The sequence below is a fragment of the Anomaloglossus baeobatrachus genome, chromosome 2 (genome assembly GCF_048569485.1).
Source record: "Anomaloglossus baeobatrachus isolate aAnoBae1 chromosome 2, aAnoBae1.hap1, whole genome shotgun sequence".
NCBI classification, from domain to species: Eukaryota; Metazoa; Chordata; class Amphibia; order Anura; family Aromobatidae; genus Anomaloglossus; species Anomaloglossus baeobatrachus.
Window position 1 is genome coordinate 722,352,751 of NC_134354.1, and position 22,869 is coordinate 722,375,619.

The 22,869-nt window shown below is 44.1% G+C and overlaps 1 protein-coding gene across 2 annotated transcripts in view; it reads right to left on the reverse strand.

Annotated features, from left to right (window-relative positions):
- B3GLCT (beta 3-glucosyltransferase) overlaps positions 1–22,869 on the reverse strand; it is a 571,051-nt gene that overhangs the window by 371,230 nt on the left and 176,952 nt on the right. For both annotated transcript variants that reach the window (XM_075337354.1, XM_075337355.1), the window contains exon 2: positions 3,643–3,698. In XM_075337354.1, coding sequence (XP_075193469.1) covers positions 3,643–3,698 — 56 coding nt within the window. The remainder of the gene's footprint in view (positions 1–3,642; positions 3,699–22,869) is intronic.

Here is a 22,869-nt window from a genome sequence, read left to right on the forward strand (position 1 = left end):
CTCCTAGCTGTCACATGCTGCGATGTCGCTAACGACGCCGGATGTGCGTCACAACCACCGTGACCCCGACGATATATCGTTAGCGAAGTCGCAGCGTGTAAAGCACCCTTTAAAGTAGTGGGCGACTAGGTTAAACATTTGGTGACCAGGCCAGAAAGGGTCTTAATTTAAGGCCTCTCATTTTTGCAGCAGCCATAGGTTTTTTCATTGTCTTAGCTGGATGAGGCTTTGTTTTTATGTGGGCCAAATTGTATTAGTTTTAGCTCTGCTTTGGGGTACAAATAATAATGTAATATATATCTTTTGGAGGTTTTTTTGTAATGCAAATATACAAGAAAAAAAAAAAAGGTCATTTTTAGCTTATACTTAACAGGAAGACCCCCCCCCACACATCCCCCATCAATGAAGATCCATTGCTCCTCTGAATTTGCTGGTTTTGCATTTATAAGATTCCCAACTACCTTTAGGTGACCACTGCAGCCAACCACTATTCTCAATGGGACCAGTGCTTGGCTGTAAAGGTCAATTAAAATGTCATAACTGCAAGACAACAAAAGTCAGTGAAACCATCAGAGCAGCAGAAGGTGTTTTACTAGCACAGAATAAATTGTATTGGGTTTTACCCTGACAGTAAACACTATAACAAAAAAAAAAAATGGGAGTATTTTTTAGGCATTGCTTTTTATTCAATTTTCTGGGAAATTACGATGTGAACTTTTTGGTTTTCAAGTTGCACATTCAAAATAATTTGTTGTTTTTTTTTTTTTTTTAACAGTTTATCCCCTTAACGACAGCGGGCAGTAAAATTACGTCCTAGCGGTCATAACATTACTGCCCGCGGTCTCCTGGCAGCAGCATGCTGAGATCGGCGCACATCTCAGCTGATTTTCACAGCTGAGATGTGTGCCTGCTAGGCACGAGCAGAATCGTTATCTGCTCGTGCCGTTTAACCCCTGAAATGGCGCTGTCAATATGTGACAGCGCCATTATAAACGCGATCGCGGTAAAGTTTTACTTACCGCCCGATACCGGAAGTCACGTGACATGATCACGTGACTTCTGATGGTTGTCATGGTAGCATAGGGTCATGTGATGACTCCTGTGCTAGACATGAACTACTTTCACTTTCGCTTTCCACGGAGGCCAGGGAAGCAGAAAGTGCACGTATCTGCTGTTTACAGCTGTGTAGCTGTGATCAGCAGATAGTGCAGAGCAATCGGACTTTTGATCGCAATAGCCCCCTAGGGGGACTAGTAAAATAAAAAAAAAAGTAAAAAAAAGTTTTAAAAAATTTAAAAAAAAAAACAAAAAACATAAAAGTTCAAATCACCCCCCTTTCGCCCCATTGAAAATTAAAGGGTTAAAAAAATAAAAAAATACACACATTTGGTATCACCGCGTTCAGAAACGCCCGATCTATCAAGATATAAAATCAATTAATCTGATCAGTAAACGGTGTAGCGGCAAAAAAATTCCAAATGCCAAAATGACGTTTTTTTGTCGCCACAACTTTTGCGCAAAATGCAATAACAAACGATCAAAACGTAGCATCTGCACAAAAATGGTACAGTTAAAAACGTCAGCTTGATAAGCCGTCACTGAGCCATAAATCCCGAAAAGTGAGAACGCTACGGGTCACGGAATATGGCGTAAAACGTGCGCCACTTTTTTCAGACAAACTTCAGAATTTTTTTTAACCCCTTATATAAAAGTAAACCTATACATGTTTGGTGTCTACGAACTTGCACTGACCTGAGGCATCACATAGATACATCAGTTTTACCATACAGTGAACACAGTGAATAAAATATCTCAAAAACAATAGTGCTATCGCACTTTTTTTTGCAATTTTTCTGCATTTGGAATTTTTTTGCCATTTTTCAGTACACTATATGGTAAAACCTATGGTTTCATTGAAAAGTACAGCTCGTTCCGCAAAAAATGAGCTCTCACAGGACCATATTGACTGAAAAATAAAAAAGTTACGTCTCTTAATATAAAAATGGCGAAAAAAAAAACGGAAAGCGAAAAATCGGCCGGTCGTGAAGGGGTTATACTTTATTGTGTAGGAGTTCTGTCTGTCCGCTTGACGCAGCTGTGATACAGCAGACACCGATCTTGCGGTTGCACTGATGATAATGGCGAGCTCACCAGAACAAAAGAGCATGTGGCAGAACTAGATTGGGATCGCACAAGTTTTGTTGCTGGCGGGAACCAGTTAAATCTCTGCATTGTTTTATTCCTCTGATGTTCTTCCTGGAACTGCATGGAAGTAACAACTTGGCGTTCCTAAGTCACTTGTATAAAAAGGGAGTTTCTCTATATGATCCAATCAGTGCTGACCGGGTCAGGACGTGAAGGGACAAACACATCAACAAGTAGATCGGCTGACTGCATCTGAGGCCTCGATAAGAGACACAGGACATCTCCTTTAGGCAAGAGGACTGAAACGTTTGCAAAGAAGTGCACAAATACAAAGTAAACTCAATACGAGCACCATTGGCGCTAGTGTTGGCTAAGTATTGTAGGTAGTAATTTGTGACTTAACACTGTGCCTATTCACGTCAATGTATGTTGGTTTTTTTACGTCCAATAACGGCTATCTATGCATTTTATATCAATATTAAAGAGGTTGCCCCCTACTTTTACATTGATGGCCTATCCTTGATAGGTCATCAATGTCTGATCGGCCGGGGTCCGACACCCGGCACCCCCACCGATCAGCTGTCTTCGATCCCGACGGCGGCAGAAGGAAGCTGGAAATGCTCAGTTCCAGAGCTGCCCAGTCTTCTGATAGAGGCCACGACCGGGTACTGCACATCCACCTCCTAATGATCTGAATAGAAGGCGTATGTGCAAAATGGAGCAGCTCCGGAATAGAGCATTTCCAACCACCTACTGCTGCCGCCGGGACTGAGAATAGTTGATCAGTGGGGGTGCTGAGTGTTGGACCCCGACCAATCAGACATTGATGACCTATCCTAAGGATAGGCAATGTAAAAGTAGTGGACAACCCCTTTAAGTAAATGTTGTGTTACAAAAGTCTAGCCATTTAGGAGTTTACATTATATAGCTTTTTGTTAGGTTTTTCAGACCAAAGAAATCACATTGTTATTGCAAGGTTTCTTCGTAAGATTCCGGATTTCATTTGGTATTTTAGGTGTTATTCTGAAAAAGAATTTTTAGCTCAACAAAAATAGTGAGACGCTTTCGGGATCATATTAATCCAAGATATACATCACCAAGTAAATCGCTGTAGGGAATCTGATAATAGAGTGACCTGCTCCATTGTGAATTGTGGCGCTGTATCACTGCGCTACGGTTATTTGATTCATACAAGAAATTTCAATCTGATTTTGTACCTATTTGACCAGAGGGAATTAAAGCAACTTATACAATTATAATATATAGAGAGATTGTTTGACAGCCAGTTGTTATTTTTCCTATTTCCAGGAGAAAGAAAATGTAAAGTTCCTGGATTCTTCACCTCAATGCCGAAAAAAGGAAAACAAATCTCTTTAAAGGCAAAAATCAAAATACGGAATTGACCCTGTAAAATGAAATAAAGCAACAATGTGACCTGATACAAGGATGTTGATAAAAGCGAAGTATGTCGGGTGTAGGACAAGAATGACACTTTACCTGGGGTGGATGTGCGCTCTCCTCGGGGCTGTGTGCCAAAGCGATGCCAAAAACATCTGTTAGAATGAAAAGAAGAAAAAGAAAAAACATGAAATAAATTAAACATTATACTTAAAAACCACATTTTCTTGATTTTATTTAAGGACGAATATCAGTTTTAATTAAAAATATAGAATATTCAGAATTATAACTTCTTAAACTCTGCCAATTTCCTACTAATTAGTGGATCCATCATTATCATATGCTGTATTTTACGCACGCTTTTATAGATTTTTTTTCTTATCCTTCATAATGTCATTATTAAGTGTTAAACAATAGTTTACAATATTTCATTTTTTGGCAGGGTACACAGACTCACAAGACTGTGAGGACCCTTGGCGTGGGTTGTGAGCTTGCATATGTTGGCCAAAATATCAACCAATACGTCTCATATTTATTACAAATATTTATTTTTTTTTTTTTTTGCACTTTATCTTTTATTTTACATAGGACGCAGCCAAGCCCATCTATGTTCGCCTTATAAACTAGGGTTCCAGTCTTGTGGGGTGCACTTTTATTGTGCTGGGCAAATGCCTGATCTATTAGTATGAAAATTCACGAGAGAACTCCGGCACAATGTTTACCCACTTAAAAAACATATAAGTTGCAAGTTCAGATTTTTTTATTGATCAAAAAAAAATTTTTGGATAGATGATACATGTATTTGTCCAAACAAAGCGACGTTTCGGCCTTTGGGCCTTCGTCAGACTGGACTATTATCTGGAAAAGGTGTAATATGCAGTATGTTTCTAGTCAGGGAATGCAAACCTTTATTTTGTATATTGCCGTGATGTCTAGCAGACAGCCAGGCAGGGTGAAAATTCTGAGAATGGATCATATTTTCACATCATCTTTTATCATATAATCTTACAGGAGTAAGTGGTCATGTTAAAATGTGGAGCGCGCCCGAGTGATCCCTGCAGTATCAGGCACACTCCACAGCAGCTCCATTTGGTCCATACCCAATACCCGGTTCTGCCAGAGGAACCATACTACTGTAGTTACACCACATTTGGTGCCTTTTGACATGACCACTTACTCCTATAAGATTATATGATAAAAGGAGATGTGAAAATATAATCCATTCTCAGAATTTTCACCCTGCCTGGCTGTCTGCTAGACATCACGGCAATATACAAAATAAAGGTTTGCATTCCCTGAGGAGAAACACAGCCTATTACACCTTTTCCAGATAATAGTCCAGTCTGACGAAGGTCCAAAGGCCGAAACGTCGATGTGTTTGGACAAATACATGTATCATCTATCCCAAAAAAATTTTTTGATCAATAAAAAAATCTGAACACGCAACTTGTATGTTTCTTAAGGGGGTAAACAGTGTGCCGTGGCCGAGCAGGCAAAGTGTGCAGGGGGCATGGTCAAGCGGGCACAGTGTGTGGGGGGCGTGGCCGAGCGGGCACAGTGTGCGGGGGGCGTGGCCGAGCGGGCACAGTGTGCGGGGGGCGTGGCCGAGCCGGGCACAGTGTGCGGGGGGCGTGGCCGAGCCGGGCACAGTGTGCGGGGAGCGTGGCCGAGCCGGGCACAGTGTGCGGGGGGCGTGGCCGAGCCGGGCACAGTGTGCGGGGGGCGTGGCCGAGCCGGGCACAGTGTGCGGGGGGCGTGGCCGAGCCGGGCACAGTGTGCGGGGGGCGTGGCCGAGCCGGGCACAGTGTGCGGGGGGCGTGGCCGAGCCGGGCACAGTGTGCGGGGGGCGTGGCCGAGCCGGGCACAGTGTGCGGGGGGCGTGGCCGAGCCAGGCACAGTGTGCGGGGGGCGTGGCCGAGCCAGGCACAGTGTGCGGGGGGCGTGGCCGAGCCGGGCACAGTGTGCGGGGGGCGTGGCCGAGCCGGGCACAGTGTGTGCGGGGGGCGTGGCCGAGCCGGGCACAGTGTGTGCGGGGGGCGTGGCCGAGCCGGGCACAGTGTGTGCGGGGGGCGTGGCCGAGCCGGGCACAGTGTGTGCGGGGAGCGTGGCCGAGCCGGGCACAGTGTGTGCGGGGGGCGTGGCCGAGCCGGGCACAGTGTGTGCGGGTGGTGTGGCCGAGCTGGCAAAGTGTGCGGGGGCGTGGCCGAGCTGGCAAAGTGTGCGGGGGGCAGGGCCGGGCCGAGCAGCCAATGCGACGGTTGTCACTGTAATGACGTCATTTTGGAGCAAGACAGACAGACAGAATAAGGCAATTATATATATAGATTCTGATCTATTAGTATGGGTGTCAGTAAATGGCTGTAAGGCTATGTTCACGCACTGCATTTTTTTCACTGCATTTTGGTGCCACAAAGATGCACCTAAATTCATGCATTTCCTTCCCCCAGCAAAGTCTATGAGATTTCTATTTTGCTGCCCAAACTGTGCATCTTTGGCTGCATTTATGAAGATGCAGCAGGTCAATATTTGTGTGTTTTTCTAGGGTTTTTGAGCTCTTCTAGTCAATAGATTTGGCTTAAAAACCACTTTGGGCAAAATGCGGTAAAAACGCGTAAAAAAATGCATGCATTTTTGCCGCAGGTGCATTTTTTGGGGGCCAAAAACACTGCATCTTTGTAATTAAGAAAAGATGCAGTACGTGAACAAAGCCTTAGCCGGACACTATACACCAGGCATTTGAATACAATATAATAAAAAAACTTAATGGTATCATAATTCTTTGCTAATATATTACATTTAATGGGAAATCCAAAGGAAATAATTCCTTACAATAATGTTCATAATACTATAGGAGAACACAGTTCATGTTGAAAGTCCAATTATGCATCATAAATGGATAAGGAATGGAAAGTAGAGATGAGCGAACACTTTGCTCGGAGCGAACAAAGACTTTACCAACATACAGAATTTGGGTGCTTTACGCATGCTGACCACTCTCACGTGCATCGCTGTGCTCGGGTACGCTCGTTGCTCGGCCGAGCGTGAGCCACTTGTAGTATTTGAACGGTTTACACTGGGGGTAACAGCAGAAATATCCGAGATAGGGTGCACACTCCCCGCACTAAAAAAACAAACTATGGAAAAACCCCGCCTACGGATGTGATCTGTTTACGGCTGGCTGCATGTGGGCAGCGACCCGAACTGCCCAATTGGTGACTTCCAATGGGGTTCAGGTTAAGTCCGGGTACCAAACCGAAATTTAGTTCGGCTGAAACCAAAGAACCAAACTTCCACGAATCCGCACATCCCTAATCAAAAGTCCATGAATTTTAATATATTGGGATCACACGTGTGTGACTTGCATGTGCAATTTTAGTAGTAATCAATCACCCCCTCTGTAAATTGGTAGGTTGCGAGTGGCTGTCTCATCAGTATGTTGCATCTGTGTTGCATTTGCCTCTATCAAGGGGGAATCCTGCATCTTGCTAGAGCAATAGTGTCTGTGATATGGGCAGGTAAATAATGTCGCCCTGTTTTTGCTGTGTTACTAATGAAAGAAGAACATGCCCCCACAATAACTCAGAGCAGGCCACTCAGTGTGAGACATATAAAAACAGACAGTCTGCAGTCCTAACTGGTTTCCCTGATGAGCTGTGTGTGATTACAAATGCCTAGACTAGAGCACGGTCTCCTTCTCTCTCAACTCTACCCTCTCCTATTCAGAGTGCAGCAGCCAGGATCACATTCCTCTCCAACCGTTACACTGATGCCTCTACCCTGTGCCAGTCATTGCACTGGTTGCCCATTCAGTACAAAAGCACAATATAAACTTAAACTTATCACTCTCACCCACAATGCCATCCACAGTTCTGCTCAATCCTACATCTTCTCCCTCATCCAACCCATAGATTAACAGCCCATATATATATTAGGAAAGAACATAACTGACATTGGATTGCACATATCAAGCTATCAGTTTAGCCTTCATTGACCTGCATGTCAATATACATGGGTTACAAGGCTTGATCCTTCTGACGAATTCCCTTTAACAGTGCACCTCTAAACTCCCAAAGTATACAGAAACGTTTGAGCTTGTATGAATGCTTCTTCATTTTCTTTAAAAGATTGCATTCTAATAACAAGGTAACAGCTCCTTAAAGTTCACCTCCAGTGAAAAAATACCCTCCACAGTGTTCCCTTCAACGTTTAGGGCCGTTTCACACATCCGGCTTTTCGCCAGATTGCTGGTTCCGGGGCATTCCAGTACAGTGTGATACAGTACAAAGGCAGTGCAGCAACTTCCGCGTCACATGCTCCGGTCACATGACAGCATGTGACCGGAGCGTGTCACGCTGCCATTGTACTGTATCACACTGTACTGGAGTGCGCAGGATCCGGCAATTTGGCGAAAAGCCGGATGTGTGAAACGACACCTGAAAGTTGCCATTACCTACCATGATACAGATGTTAGAGAAATCATGGGTCCTCTATTTGGACTCTGACTTAGATTTGTTTGCACTTTATTTTACTGTGTTCTGGCTAAGCCTGTGAACTTGCAGTTTGTCATGCATAATTACTAATGTGCAATCATAGGGATTAGTGCAGTCACTGCACCTCGGTGTTTTTATTGACTGCTCTGCACGCCTTAAAGGGAACCTGTCAGGTCCTGTATGCACCCAGGACCACGAGCAGATCTGGGAGTATATAGCTAATCCCTACCTAACTGTCCCTGTATACACTAGCATAGATAAAGGGATCTTTAGAAAAAGTATTTCTGAATATTTTTTATGACATGCTAATGGGGCCAGGGACTAGTCGCAAGGGTGTTAGCTCCTGTGCTCATTGCGCCCACTAAGCATGTTAGCACGCCAACAGGGGCATACTAACAGGCTATTCAATGCCCATGGCCCAGCGTCATCATTAGCAGTGATGCATGTAACTGTGTCCTTTGTCACCTCCGCAGACGCTGGGCTTCAGTTCAGTGCACATGATCAGAAATCCTCGCACTTCAGGTCATGCACACTATGAAACCGGGTGTATGCGTCCCGGCTTCAGAGAAATCTAGTGTGCATCACCGGAAGTGCAGGGACTTCTGAACCATGCGCACTGACCCTAAGCCTGGTGTTTTGAGACGGAGCAATGGATACAGGTACACGCGTCACTACTGATGATGACGCTGGGCCATGAGCATTGAATAAGCAAGTTAGCCCGCACCTGGGTGCGACCATGCTTAGAGGGCAGCATGAGGGCAGGAATTAACATTAGAAGTCCCAGAAATTTCGAGCTCCCCCCTGAAGTCCCGAAAGAGGGTCAAATGAACTGAATAGAACTTAATAGAACTAACTAGAAACTAAATGACTAACCTCAATGGAAAACAACAACCTCCTGTGGTGCGACAGTAATGGCCTTAATTACAGAACAAGAGACGGTGATTATAAGATGTTAGCTAAAATCCTTCAGGTCATTCGACTCGTCTCAGGGTTCCAAAGGTAGAAATGTTAAATGACCCCTCTCTGGGACTTCTAGTGTTAATGCCCTTGGCACTAGTCCCTGGCCTCATTAGCATATCATAAAGGATCTTTAGAAATACCTTTTCTAAAGATCTCTAACTATTTTAGTGTATACAGGGACGGTTAGGCAGGGTTAGCAATATACACCCAGAACTGCTCGTGGTACTGGGTGCATATTACACCTGACAGGTTCCCTTTAAACTTTAGCCTCCTCATGGGCCCAGTGTAAATTCAGTGAGTGAAACGCGTTGAGAAATTTGAGACATCTATACATTTGTTTCTAATAAATGTACGGTACAACAGCTGAACAATGAGATTATTGATACTTCGCCTTAATTATACTAGTACAGAAATCCATTTGATACATTTACACGTGGTGCCGTCATTTGCCACAGAAGCAGCACATTAAAAAAGGATATTAGGCGCATTATGCACATACGGTATAATTTGTATAATACTAGTGCAGATTATTATACAGACCTATTGCCGTTTAGATAATAAAATGTTAGGAAGAATTGTGTTAGTCCTGTGTAATATTCTCGCTCACGCTTTCCTTACTACCTTGGAACACTGTAGATTCCAGAGAAAAGAACCTTCTTTATTAGAGCATAGCTCTGAATATTTTACATTTATTTATTTAATAATGTTTTTATGTTTTCTTTCAACTTTTATGGGTTATAGTGCCCCGATATTTAGTGGGTATTGTACATCAGAGTTGTGCCTTTTCAGGGATGTTGGAGACATGGTCTAATCACCACGCCAAGAAGCCTGCGTATAAAAAAGAGTGATACAGACGTACCAAGATATCGGTCTATAAAAGCTGCACCAGGTTTCGATGCTCATTATTTTGCCCAGCCGCATGTTGCACCTTCATTTAAATGCTGCCAGGCAGAATTATCGTGTAAAATAAAAAAAAAAAAATTACCATTATTTTTCCTCTCCTCATATTACAGAACGTATTTTAGGGTTTTAATTACTCCCGGTCTTTCCATACAACACAATTATAGTACTGAAAAAAATATTTGCATTTCTTCGGTTTATTAGGCTATGTACAGTATGATTCCCAGCATTAGAAACACCATCCTATATAAGAGGTATGGGTCCCGTGAGCGCCTATACTATATGAAATAGGTTAAATCATCTCCTTCCATGTGTAGTACAGAGAAGGAAATAATTATTTGATCCCTTGCTGATTTTGTACGTTTGCCCATTGACAAAGACATGAACAGTCTATAATTTTAAGGGTAGGTTAATTTACCATTGAGAGATAGAATATCCAAAATAAAATCCAGAAAATCACATTGTATACATTATATAAATTTATTTGCATTTTGCAGAGAGAAATAAGTATTTGATCCCCTACCAACCATTAAGGGTTCTGGCTCCTACAGACACTCACACGCTCCTAATCAACTCGTTACCTGCATTACAGACCGATGTCTTAAATTGTCACCTGGATAACAGACTCCTGTCCACAGACTGAATTAATCAGTGAGACTCTAACCTCTACAACATGGGCAAGACCAAAGAGCTTTCTAAGGATGTCAGGGACAAGATCATCGACCTGCACAAGGCTGGAATGGGCGACAAAACCATAAGGAAGACGCTGGCTGAGAAGGAGATCACTGTTGGTGCAATAGTAAAAAAAAAAAAGAAGAAAAACAAAGCGACGTCAATATGGGGCTCTATGCAAAATCTCACCTCGTGGTGTATCAAGGATCATGAGGAAGATGAGAGATCAGCCTAAAACTACACAGGGGGAACTTGTTAAATTATCTCAAGACAGCTGGAAACACTGTCACCAAGAAAACTATTGGTAACACATTACGCCATAATGGGTTAAAATTCTGCAGTGCCCGCAAAGTCCCACTGCTAAAGAACTCACATGTGCAGCAGGCCCATCTGAAGTTTGCCAATGAACACCTGGATGATTCTGAGAGTGATTGGGAGAAGGCGCCGTGGCCAGATGTGACAAAAATTGAACTCTTTGGCCTTAACTCATCTCACCATGTTTGGAGGAAGAGAAATGTTGACGATGACCCAAAGAACACCGTCCCCACTGTCAAGCATGGAGGTGGAAACATTATGTTTTGGGGGTGTTTCTCTAAAGGCACAGGACTACTTCACTGCATCAATGGGACAACGAATGGAGTCATGTACCATAAAATCCTGAGTGACAACCTCCTTCCCTCAACCAGGACATTAAAAATTGGTCATGGCTGGATCTTCCAGCATGACAATGACCCAAAACATACAGCCAAGGAAACAAATGAGTGGCTCAAAAAGAAGCACTTTAAGGTCATGGAGTGGCCTAGCCAGTCTCCAGACCTTAATTCCATAGAAAACATATGGAGGGAGCTGAAGCTCGGAGTTGCCAAGTGACAGCCTCAAATCTTAATGATTTAGAGATGATCTGCAAAGAGGAGTGGACCAAAATTCCTCCTGGAATGTGCGCAAACCTCATCATCAACTACAAAAAGCATCTGACTGCTGGGCTGCCAACAAGGGTTTTGCCACCAAGTATTAAATCTTGTTTGCCAGAGGATCAAATACTTATTTCTCTCTGCAAAATACACAAATTTATGCTTTTAACCTAAGGTCCCTGGCCTCATTCTTCAACTCACCCTCCAGTGTCTTTTCCTTTTCCTGACGCCGTGCCAGTCAGCTGCCATTTTGTGCTGGTAACTACTGACTTGTTGGAAGTCAGGAGTTACGTTACAAGGTTACAAGGGCTCAAGTCTATGAGAGCCAGAAAGAGGGGAGAAAGATGCTCTCATAGACTTGTGCTGAGTTATGACCTCTGGCGCGCTGTATGAAACAATGGAGCAGCCAGCAAGTCACAAACTGCTGGAGACCGACCAGAGCGACGCTGATAATAAATGGAGACACCAGAGGGAGGGTGTAAGACAGTGGGCACGACACTTTGGTTATATATGGTTGATATATATATATATATATAAAAAAAAAAAAAAAAAAAGAAGGTGAGCATTTTATTGGAGAATCTTTTTGGCGTTTCTATGATTCCTGATTTACAGTTAAGAGAAAGGTTTCATTTCAGCTTTGGTGTCAATGAAACATACATATCTCCGCAGACGGTTTATAGCAGCTGTTTCCAGTAGAAGATAGTATGGGGTAAGCAGTGTGAAGAAAACAGACAGCTGGCACATTGTAGGCACGGTTGGCACTCTAAAACAACAGCTTTTAAGTTAATAAAACATAAATAACCTCTACTATGCGGGGGGGGGGAGCAGAGGGGGAGAGGGGAGCAGGGGGGGGCGAGAGGAGGGGGGAGAGGGGTGCAGGGGGGCGAGAAGAGGGGGGAGAGAGGGGGTAGGGGGTGGAGAGAGGGGGGGCGGGTGGGGAGATGGGAGGGTGGAGACATGGGAGGGGAGGGGGGTTGGAGACCAGGAGTGATTTTAAACATTTTAGATCGTTCTGCTGGACATGCTGAGCATGCGCAGTAGAACGTGACTGGATCTGTCAGCAGATTCCACCGCTCAGTGCATTGCGGTGGAATCTGCCCCCATAGAGAATCATTAGACACCTTGGCGGATTCTAACGGAATCCGTCAAGGTGCGATATTTTAACAACTCAAAAAATGCTACATGCAGCGTTCCCTCCGCCCGACGCTGCATCAAAATACCGACGCAGTGTCCTCCAGCAGACACTTGCAATACAGTGCGTAGTCAATACAAGTCCATGGAGAATAGCGCAGTGCGTTAACGGACTGCGCTATTCTCCATAGCGGTGGATTGCACTGAACGCAAGTGTGAAAGCGCCCGAACACACACACACACACACCTGGATAATCACCTGTCCCCAGCCATGAAGTCCCCGACACTGATGTCCTCAGCGCCATGGCCCCGCTCGGCTCCACCCACCCCGCACTCCGGCCCCTGCACAAATTACTCCGCAGGATGGGGGCACATACCAGCATTGGGCCACATCACAGCATCAGCATATTTTTACTTAACTTTACACTGTTCATGGCCTTCTTTCATTACAAGCCATGGACATCATTAAACATTAGACTCATCTATTAAAACTGTTCCGTTATTTGTCATTTTAAAACCAATAAACAATTATAATACTAAATTAAATCTAACCCATCTAGTCCATTCATTACCTTATTATTCAATCTGCTAACCTACATACACATTCTAGACTACCCAATAGTTAAGGCCCAGTCACACTAAACAACTTACCAGCGATCCCAACAACGATCAAACCTGATAGGGATCGCTGGTAAGTTGCTAGGAGGTTGCTGGTGAGATGTCACACTGCGACGCTCCAGCGATCCCACCAGCAACCTGACCTGGCAGGGATCGCTGGAGCGTGGCTACACGAGTTGCTGGTGAGCTCACCAGCAACCAGTGTCCCAGCCCCCAGCCAGCAGCGCCGCGTGGAAGATGCTGCGCTTGGTAACTAAGGTAAATATCGGGTAACCAACCCGATATTTACCTTGGTTACCAGTGCACGCAGCTACACGTGCAAAGAGCAGGGAGCAGCGCACACCGCTTAGCGCTGGCTCCCTGCTCTCCTAGTTACAGCACACATCGGGTTAATTACCCGATGTGTGCTGCAGCTAAATGTGCACAGAGCAGGGAGCACCGCACAATGCTTAGCGCTGGCTCCTTGCTTTCCTAGCTACAGCACACATCGGGTTAATTACCCGATGTGTGCTGCAGCTACATGTGCACAGAGCAGGGAGCAGCGCACAATGCTTAGCGCTGGTTCCCTGCTCTCCTAGTTACAGCACACATCGGGTTAATTAACCCGATGTGTCCTGCAGCTACATGTGCACAGAGCAGGAGCCGGCACTGACAGTGAGAGCGGCGGAGGCTGGTAACAAAGGTAAATATCGGGTAACCAAGGACAGGGCTTCTTGGTTACCCGATGTTTACTGTGGTTACCAGCCTCCGCAGAAGCCGGCTCCTGCTGCCTGCACATTTAGTTGTTGCTGTCTCGCTGTCACACACAGCGATCTGTGCTTCACAGCGGGACAGCAACAACTAAAAAATGGCCCAGGACATTCAGCAACAACCAACGACCTCACAGCAGGGGCCAGGTTGTTGCTGGATGTCACACACAGCAACATCGCTAGCAACGTCACAAAAGTTGTTCGTTAGCAGCGATGTTGCTAGCGATGTTGCTTAAGGCCCCGTCACACTAAGCAACATCGCTAGCAACATCGCTGGTAACGAACAACTTTTGTGACGTTGCTAGCGATGTTGCTGTGTGTGACATCCAGCAACAACCTGGCCCCTGCTGTGAGGTCGTTGGTTGTTGCTGAATGTCCTGGGCCATTTTTTAGTTGTTGCTGTCCCGCTGTGAAGCACAGATCGCTGTGTGTGACAGCGAGACAGCAACAACTAATGTGCAGTGAGCAGGGAGCCAGCTTCTGCTGAGGCTGGTAACCAATGTAAACATCGGGTAACCAAGAAGCCCTGTCCTTGGTTACCCGATATTTACCTTTGATACCAGCCTCCTCCGCTCTCACTGTCAGTGCCGGCTCCTGCTCTGTGCACATGTAGCTGCAGCACACATCGGGTTAATTAACCCCATGTGTGCTGTAACTAGGAGAGCAAGGAGCCAGCACTAAGCAGTGTGCGCTGCTCCCTGCTCTGTGCACATTTAGCTGCAGCACACATCGGGTTAATTAACCTGATGTGTGCTGTAACTAGGAGACTGGGGGCTGGTCACTGGTTGCTGGTGAGCTCACCAGCAACTCGTGTAGCCACGCTCCAGCGATCCCTGCCAGGTCAGGTTGCTGGTGGGATCGCGTGTGACAGCTCACCAGCAACCTCCTAGCAACTTACCAGCGATCCCTATCGTTGTTGGGATCGCTGGTAAGTTGCTTAGTGTGACTGGACCTTTAGTGTGAGGGGGCCTTTAGAATGGGCCACCTTCTAGTGATAAAGATAAGAGGCTTAAACTAACATTGCAGGTAAACAAAAAAAAAATAGACTGAGATAAGACACCCAGGGCTGAATTTTCTGTTTTAACTCTTATGGCATGTTGCCTTCAGATTACATTGCAGAAATCTGCTGACACAGTCCCTTTAAGGTAAAGAAATTTGCCAAAATGACTGATTTAGAAGAGGTATATATAGAATTTTGGCCATGTAATTGTATTGTATAATTTCAAATAACAGGTTGCAAAGTCAAAGCCGTCGGAATAAATTACATTCCAGCTGTAACTCGACTATCCCATAATAAATGCACATCACGATCAGGTTGACGCAATATCACGTCCCTATTCGACAGAGTAGAAATCATCGTCGGTTAATTCTCGGGATCTTTCCACTTCTTTGGCCTTTCATCTGCCTTCACAGTGGCGTTGATGAGCCTTTTGAGTAATAATTTAATTTCTACACAGATGTTTCCGCAGCTGCAGAAAACACAATCTGCATTCTGCACTGGTAAAACAGTAATTAAGCTGGAAGAGGAGGCAATCAACGATTTTATAGACTCACCTATAGAAAACACATTCCGAAGATTTAATTATTAAAAAAAAAAAATCCCTATAGAAATAATACACTTTATTCATAGATTATATAGAAAAGTCAAAAATATAAACATATTCCCATATGAAACGGAAAATGATACTTAAAAAGGTCATTAGCTTATCTCAAGGAGCCAGTAAGGGATGAAATGCTGACAGAATATAAGAAACTACGCGCCTGATACATTATCCCGCCAGACAGGCTTACAATCCGGTTAAAACCAGGGTAAAAAAATTCTGATGTGACTAAACGCATTTACGAGGTTGCAATAATAAAAAAAAGCCATTTCCTTGAAAGTTTACAAGGTCTTTAGTCGAAAATTCCAGTAAAAATATCCTTCCGACTCCAAATACTGTTCTATTAGAATCTTTATTTATTAAGCAAGGACCAAAACACACAAAAAAAAGGAACAAACGCAAAATACTACAAAATATTTTACTCAAAAGAATAGAAATGTAATAGAATCTAACTATGTAGAGTGTAATGATGAAGGGAGAACCCCATGTCCACCTATGGGTGGAGGCTAGAAAACTAACCTGGGGTATAGGGAGATATCCGGCATATAAAAAGAATCCATGTACATAGAAAAGGAGGGATGGAGCATCTTGAGAGCAGTGAAGAAGAAACATAGACAACAATTTTAAGACACAGTTAGGTTTACAATTTCAGGTGTTTACAGAAACAACTGAACCAAAATATAGTGCAAGGGTCGGGAACCTATAGCTCGCGAGCCAGATGTGACTCTTTTGATGGTTGCATCTGGCTCGCAGACACATAATAAAAAATATACTGTATTTCCCAGTTTGTAAGACCCACCCCCCAAAAAAAAAAAAAAAACTGGGGGAAAAATGGGGGTGCATCTTACAAACCACATATGGCTTACCGGGGAGGCAGTGGTGGCGCAGGGTTGGCAATACTGCGGGCTCATGGGGTGTCGCGGTGAGCACCAAAGGATCTATCGGCGGACAGCGGCCTGCTTTGAATCTCCTGCAGTTGACAAGATAGACTTCAAGAAAATGGCCGCGGAGGCGGCGCGTGCGCAGATAGGACTCCGCGGCCATCTTTTTTTTAAATCCATTGTCTTGATCAGCGCACACACCGTGACAATTTTCTTCAAGTCGATCTCGTCAACTGCGGGAGATTCAATTCAGCCAGACGGCAGATCAATGGTCCTCGCTGCCATGACACCCCACAAACTCGCAGTATCGTCAACCCTCCACTGTGCACACTGGGACAAGACACCCACTTTTCCAAGCCCGCCGGCAGATCAATGGTGCCCACCGCCATGCCACCCCACAAGCCTGCAGCAGTATCAACAACCATCCGCACACTGACCCTCTTGAGCCGCGACACCACCCACCTCCTCTGTACCTGCATCATCACCTACCCTGCCTCCTGGGACCTTCTGAGCCGCTCAACCGCCGCCGTATCCCCCTGGTGAGTGTGGCTCTCAAAGAATTACATTTTAAAATATGTGGCGTTCATGGCTTTCTCAGCCAAAAAGGTTCCTGAACCCTGATATTGTGGATCTGTGTGATATAGTGGCGCTCCTTGCATATTTTCCACAGATGCTGTCAGTTCAAGGGAATCTGTCACCAGGTTTTTGCTCCCCCATCAGAGAAGAGCATAATATAGAGACAGAGACCCTGATTCCAGCGATGTATCACTTATTGTCATTTTGATAAAATCAGTGTTTTCTCTGCTGCAGATCTAGCAGTTATTGGAATGTAGAGCAGGATTATAATGAGCTAAGGCAGCTGCTGGACTACTTGGCAGCAGGCTAAGTAGTCCTCTAATGGTAATCATCTGCTAATTAAACAATGCTTTTATAAAAGCTAAACTGTACAGCTCAGTAAGTGACACATCGCTGGAATCAGGGTCTCTTTTCCTACATCATGCTGGTCTCAGATTAGGTGGCAAAAACCTGGTGACAGAGTCCTTTTAATGGCTGCCTGAGGACTGTTCTACCACATTGAATGCACTTCTGTCCACATATGCTGTCAGTTCAAGGGAATCTGTCACCAGGTTTTTGCTCCCCCATCAGAGAAGAGCATAATATAGAGACAGAGACCCTGATTCCAGCGATGTGTCACTTACTGGAGCTGTTTGCTGTCATTTTGATAAAATCAATGTTTTCTCTGCTGCAGATCTAGCAGTTATACAGAGCTCATGAATATGCTGTACTACCTGCAGCACACCAAGTAGTCCTATAATGATAATCTACTGCTAATTAAACAGTGATTTTATCACAACTACACTGAGCAGCCCAGTAAGTGACACATCACTGGAATGAGGATCTCGGTCTCTACACTATGCTGCTCTCAGATTAGGTGACAAAAACTTGGTGACAGATTCCCTTTAATCAAATTCTTATGCAGTCTTCCCAGACAACTGGGGACAATTTAAGGTACAAAAAGGTGGTGCCCAATTCTACATAAACACCTTTAGATTTGGCATGAGATGTCCAACAAGCTCATATAAAATGCATTTGAAAAAGTATTCCTACTCCGTGAACTGTTTCACATTTTTCACCCACAAACTTAAATCTATTTTATAAGGATGTTACGTGATATACCAACACTAAGTAGTAAGTATTTGTGAAGTGTAAAGGAAGTGATTCATGGTTTTCTAAATATTTAAAAAAATAAATCTGAAAATGGTGACGTGGATTTGGATTCATCTCCCTGAGTCAATACTATATAGGATCAACTGTTGCTACAATTAATGCTCTAAGTATTTTGGGGGATGTCTATCAGCTTTGCACATATAGAGGATGATTTTTGCCCATTTTTCTTTGCAAAATAGCTCTAGCTCAGTAAGATTGGATGGAGACGTCTGTGAACAGCAATTTTCAAGTCTTGTCACAGATTCTCAATGGGATTTAGGTCTAGACTCTGACTGGGCCATTCACACACATGTATATGCTTTGACGTAATCCCTCCATTGTAGCTCTGGCTGTATGTTTAGGGTCACTGTCCTGCTGGAAGGTCTTTTGCAGCCTCTAAGGCTATGTGCCCACGCTACAGGATTTACCGCGGATTTACCGCGGATTTTGCCGCGGATTTACCGCGGATTTGCCGAAAATCTGCAGCAGCAGCACTTCCAAGCCATTTCAATGGCATTTTGGAAATGCTGTGCCCATGCTGCGGATTTTTCCGCGGCGGATTTGCCGCGGATTTTGATCCGGAAAAATCTGCAGCATGTCAATTGTTTGTTGCAGATTTGGTGCGGATTTTTGGCTTTGAATGGGGAAAAAAAAAAAAAATCCGCATCAAAATCCGCGGCAAATCCGCGGTAAATCCGCGGCAAATCCGTGGGTGCGGATTTGCCGCGAAAGTCGCGGATTTTCAGGCAAAAAAATCCGCAGGGACATTCTAGCGTGGGCACATAGCCTAACACTTTTTCCCCGCGGATTGCTCTGTATTTAGCTCCATCCATCTTCCCATCAACTTTGACCAGCTTCCCTGTCCCTGCAGAAGAAAAGTCTCCCCACAGTGTGATGCTTCCACCACTATGTGCGACGGTGTGGATGGTGTTTTCAGGGTGATGTGCAGTGTTTGGTTTCCCCACACAGGGTTTTGAATTTAGCCACAAAAATTCTAGTTTGATCTAAGTTAACTAGTGCACTTTCTTCAACATGCCATGTTGTGGACACGTGGCAAGACTTGAAAATTGCTGTTCACAGATGCTCTCCAGACGTTCACTGAGGTTAAGCCATCTTGAGCTATCTAGCAAAAAGAATGAGCAAAAATTTCAGTTTTTAGAAGTGCAAAGTTGGTAGAGACATTCCACAAAAGATTTACTGCATTAACTGCGGGGATAGGTGGTCCTACAAAGTATTGACTCACGGGGACTGAATACAAATGCACATCACAATCTTCAGATTTATTTTTTTTAAATATTTAGAAAACCACGTGTCATTTGATTACACTTCATAAATACTTGGTACTTTAGTGTTTGCATATCAAATATAAAATCCCAAAAAAATACATTTAAAGGGAACCTGTCAGGTGCAATATGCACCCAGAACCACGAGCAGTTCTGGGTGCATATTGCTAATCCCTGCCTAAATGTCCCTGTATCTAGTAGCCGAATAGTAGAATAATAATAGTAGTAGATAAAGAGAGCTTTAGAAAATGTATTTCTAAAGATTTTTTATCATATGCTAATGAGGCTAGGGACTAGTCACAAGGGCGTTAGTTCCTGCGCTCATTTCACCCTCTTACCATGGTAGTATGCCCACAGGGGTGTGTTAACATGCTACTCAATGCAGCATCACCAGCTGTGATGCGTGTACCTGTGTCTGCTGTGACCACTGATCTGAATGCCTGGCACTTCCGGTCATGCGCAGTATGAAGCCACGAGTACGCATCCTGACTTCAGAGAGGTCTGGTGTGCAGATTAGCGATCACAACAAACACAGGTACATGCATCACCGCTGTTGATTCTGCATTGGATAGCATGTTAGCATGTCCCTGTGGTCATGCTACCATGATAAACGGGTGGAATGAGCACAGGAACTAACGCCCTTGCAACTAGTCCCTGCACTCATTAGTATATCATAAAGAATGTTTTGAAATACTATTTCTAAAGATCTCTTTATCTATGCTAATGATGAGCCCACGAGGTCCCAAGGGTTACTCGTCACCAGGCCATTGTTGATTCGGGTTGTCGTGGTGTAGAGGTCAAGGCCGGTGTTTCCTTCTGTGCGTCCTTTTCAGTGGTCTTCCCTCCACCCCAGCTCCTGGGCTGTGGAATGGGTCATGGGTGCCTTCTGCACTCCCCATGAACCTTGGGATCCCCTTTTTTCCAAGAATCCAGGTCGAGCCCCCAGCTCATAACCACGGGCCCCTTTCTGTGCAGTGTCTTCCGACATCTCTTCCGGAGTCTCACCTGGTGCTGGCTGGGCCTGGAGCTAACTGAATGCTGTGTGGGATGGCTTCTCCCTTCACATGCATGTGCCCCATCCCCCGGGTTGCTAAATTAGGGGGAAGAGGTCCCATACCTCATGATGGCCACCCCTAGCACCTACCCTGGCCTAGTCCCAGAGCTCCCGAGCTGCGTGTGGGATGTGTTGTGATGGTTTACCAGCGATTACCTCATCCATATCCGAGATGAATACTGCACCCCGGGTAAGGTGCAGTACCCTGTTGCGCCTGAAGCCGCAGGGGTGCCACACAAGTGTATACAGGAACGGTTAGGTAGGGATTAGCAATATGCACCCAGAACTGCCCGTGGTCCTGGGTGCATATTGCACCTCACAGGTTCCCTTTAAGTTTGTGAAAAAATGTGGAAAGGTTCACTGGGTATGAATACTTTTTCAAGGCACTGTGTGATAGTAGCTTCCTTTACCCACAGAATATTTGTAGTCTTTAGAACATATTAAACTAACGCGTCATACAAACTGTACTAAAATTAAAAAAAACATAAAAATTATTATTCTGGCTTTAAAAGACCAAAATTGGCAACATCCTTCAGGGACTAAGCTTGGTGTCTTGGCTGGAAATTGTGAAGACAGGACTGATTGGAAGTAAAGTAGCCGAGGGCCGAACACCTGGGCCATTATATAGAAATAAACAGTACATGAAAAAGAACACGGTGGAAAGAACTATTATCTGTCAAAAGCTTTAAATGGATTCTAAACCGCTCGGCTTTCACTAGTAAATGTAACTTAAAGAAAGGAATGGCGAAGATACTAGGGAAGAATACATTATAAAAGGCGCTTTTATCTTAAAACCGACCCAGCTTTTTTCTCCAGTATTTCTGATGTGCATTCAGGAGGCTTCTAAGGCTTTTCTAATGGGAACGTTCCTCCTCCTGTCAGGGCTTTAGATGAAGACGGCGTTTTGCCTTAGATGATGGAGAGGACAAATTAGGTAACCTCGTTAATGAAGCAACACAAAAGGGCTAAAATGTGAAACTTTTGTTCTACGATTAATAAACTTTTAAGATAGAAAATCTAGACAATTTTCTTTTTTACTGATTTAATTACGCTACACCGCTAGATGTAAAAACACAGGAGACAAAATTCTGTTGGGAAGACCGATATTTTTGATTATAAAAACATTAAAGTCACTAAACTCCAAAGACATACAGATAGGGACTCTAGATTGTGAGCCCCAATGGGGACAGTATTGCCAATGTATGTAAAGCGCTGTGGAATTAATAGCGCTATATAAATGAATAAAATTATTATTATTATTATAAACTATCCAAAAAGGACTAGACCGTTTGCTAGCCCGACTTTAAAGGAGCACAAAAAGTAATGGTTTAGGCTATGTTCACACTAGAAAAATGATTTTTCTTAAATTTCTTAAGAGTGAAGGATTAGTGCACCTGCGTTAAAAAACGCACCAAAAACGCACCTACGTTTTTGCCGCGTTTTCGGTGCGTTTTGACCGCTGGTTGCTCCCTGCGTTATTGTGCCAATTATCTATGGTAACTAACGCAGTTAGCTGCAGAAAAGAAGTGACATGCTCATTCTTTTTCTTAAGAAAATCTACTGAAAGAATTTTCTTAAGAAAAAAACGCAGTGTGTGCACAGCTAATTTTTTTTGCCATAGGTTTTGCTGGGGAATGTCTGCAGAAAGGTTACAAGAATTTCTCAAAAAATTTCTGCAGCAAAAACGGACCAAAAACGCAGGTAAAAAACGCAGTGTGTGAACACAGCCTTATGCAGTTTTTTTTAAATGAAAAGTTCTAAAGAAAACATAATGATCATAAAGTTGTTCCTTTTCACTACCGGACAACCAAATCTGAACAGGTGCACTATCAGAAATTAAAATACATGCGCTGAAGGAATACTTAAAGGGGTTGTCCAGGCTCGGGGCTTAAGTGTGCGACTGCAGACTTGTGAGTTCTCAGAGTGTGCGCTGTCAGGATTCTCCTGTGCCTGGACCAGGCGTTCACGTGATCGAAAATACGAAATGCGTGCTTTCGGCCACACTCAGACTAGACGTACCAGTCTAGAGTGAGGATGCAAACGTCTAGTTGGGACATGACCGAATGTATGTAAATCACATTTTTGTGGACATGCACACGTCTGCTACTGGCTAATCCTAACAGCCTGCACATTGAGTGCTGTGACGATTCACAAGTGACTGCAGACTTTATCCTTAAAGGGATATTCCCATCTCCAAGATCCTATCCTTATATGTAGTAGGGGTAATAATAATATTAGCAAATACCTCCAATTAGAAATGTAGTATAGTTTTCCTGATTCACTATGTCACTTACTTCATGTTCAGAGTATTGCAGGACCTTAGGCATTCATGGTTACGTAACCATGTCTAGTAGTGGACTATTTATTAA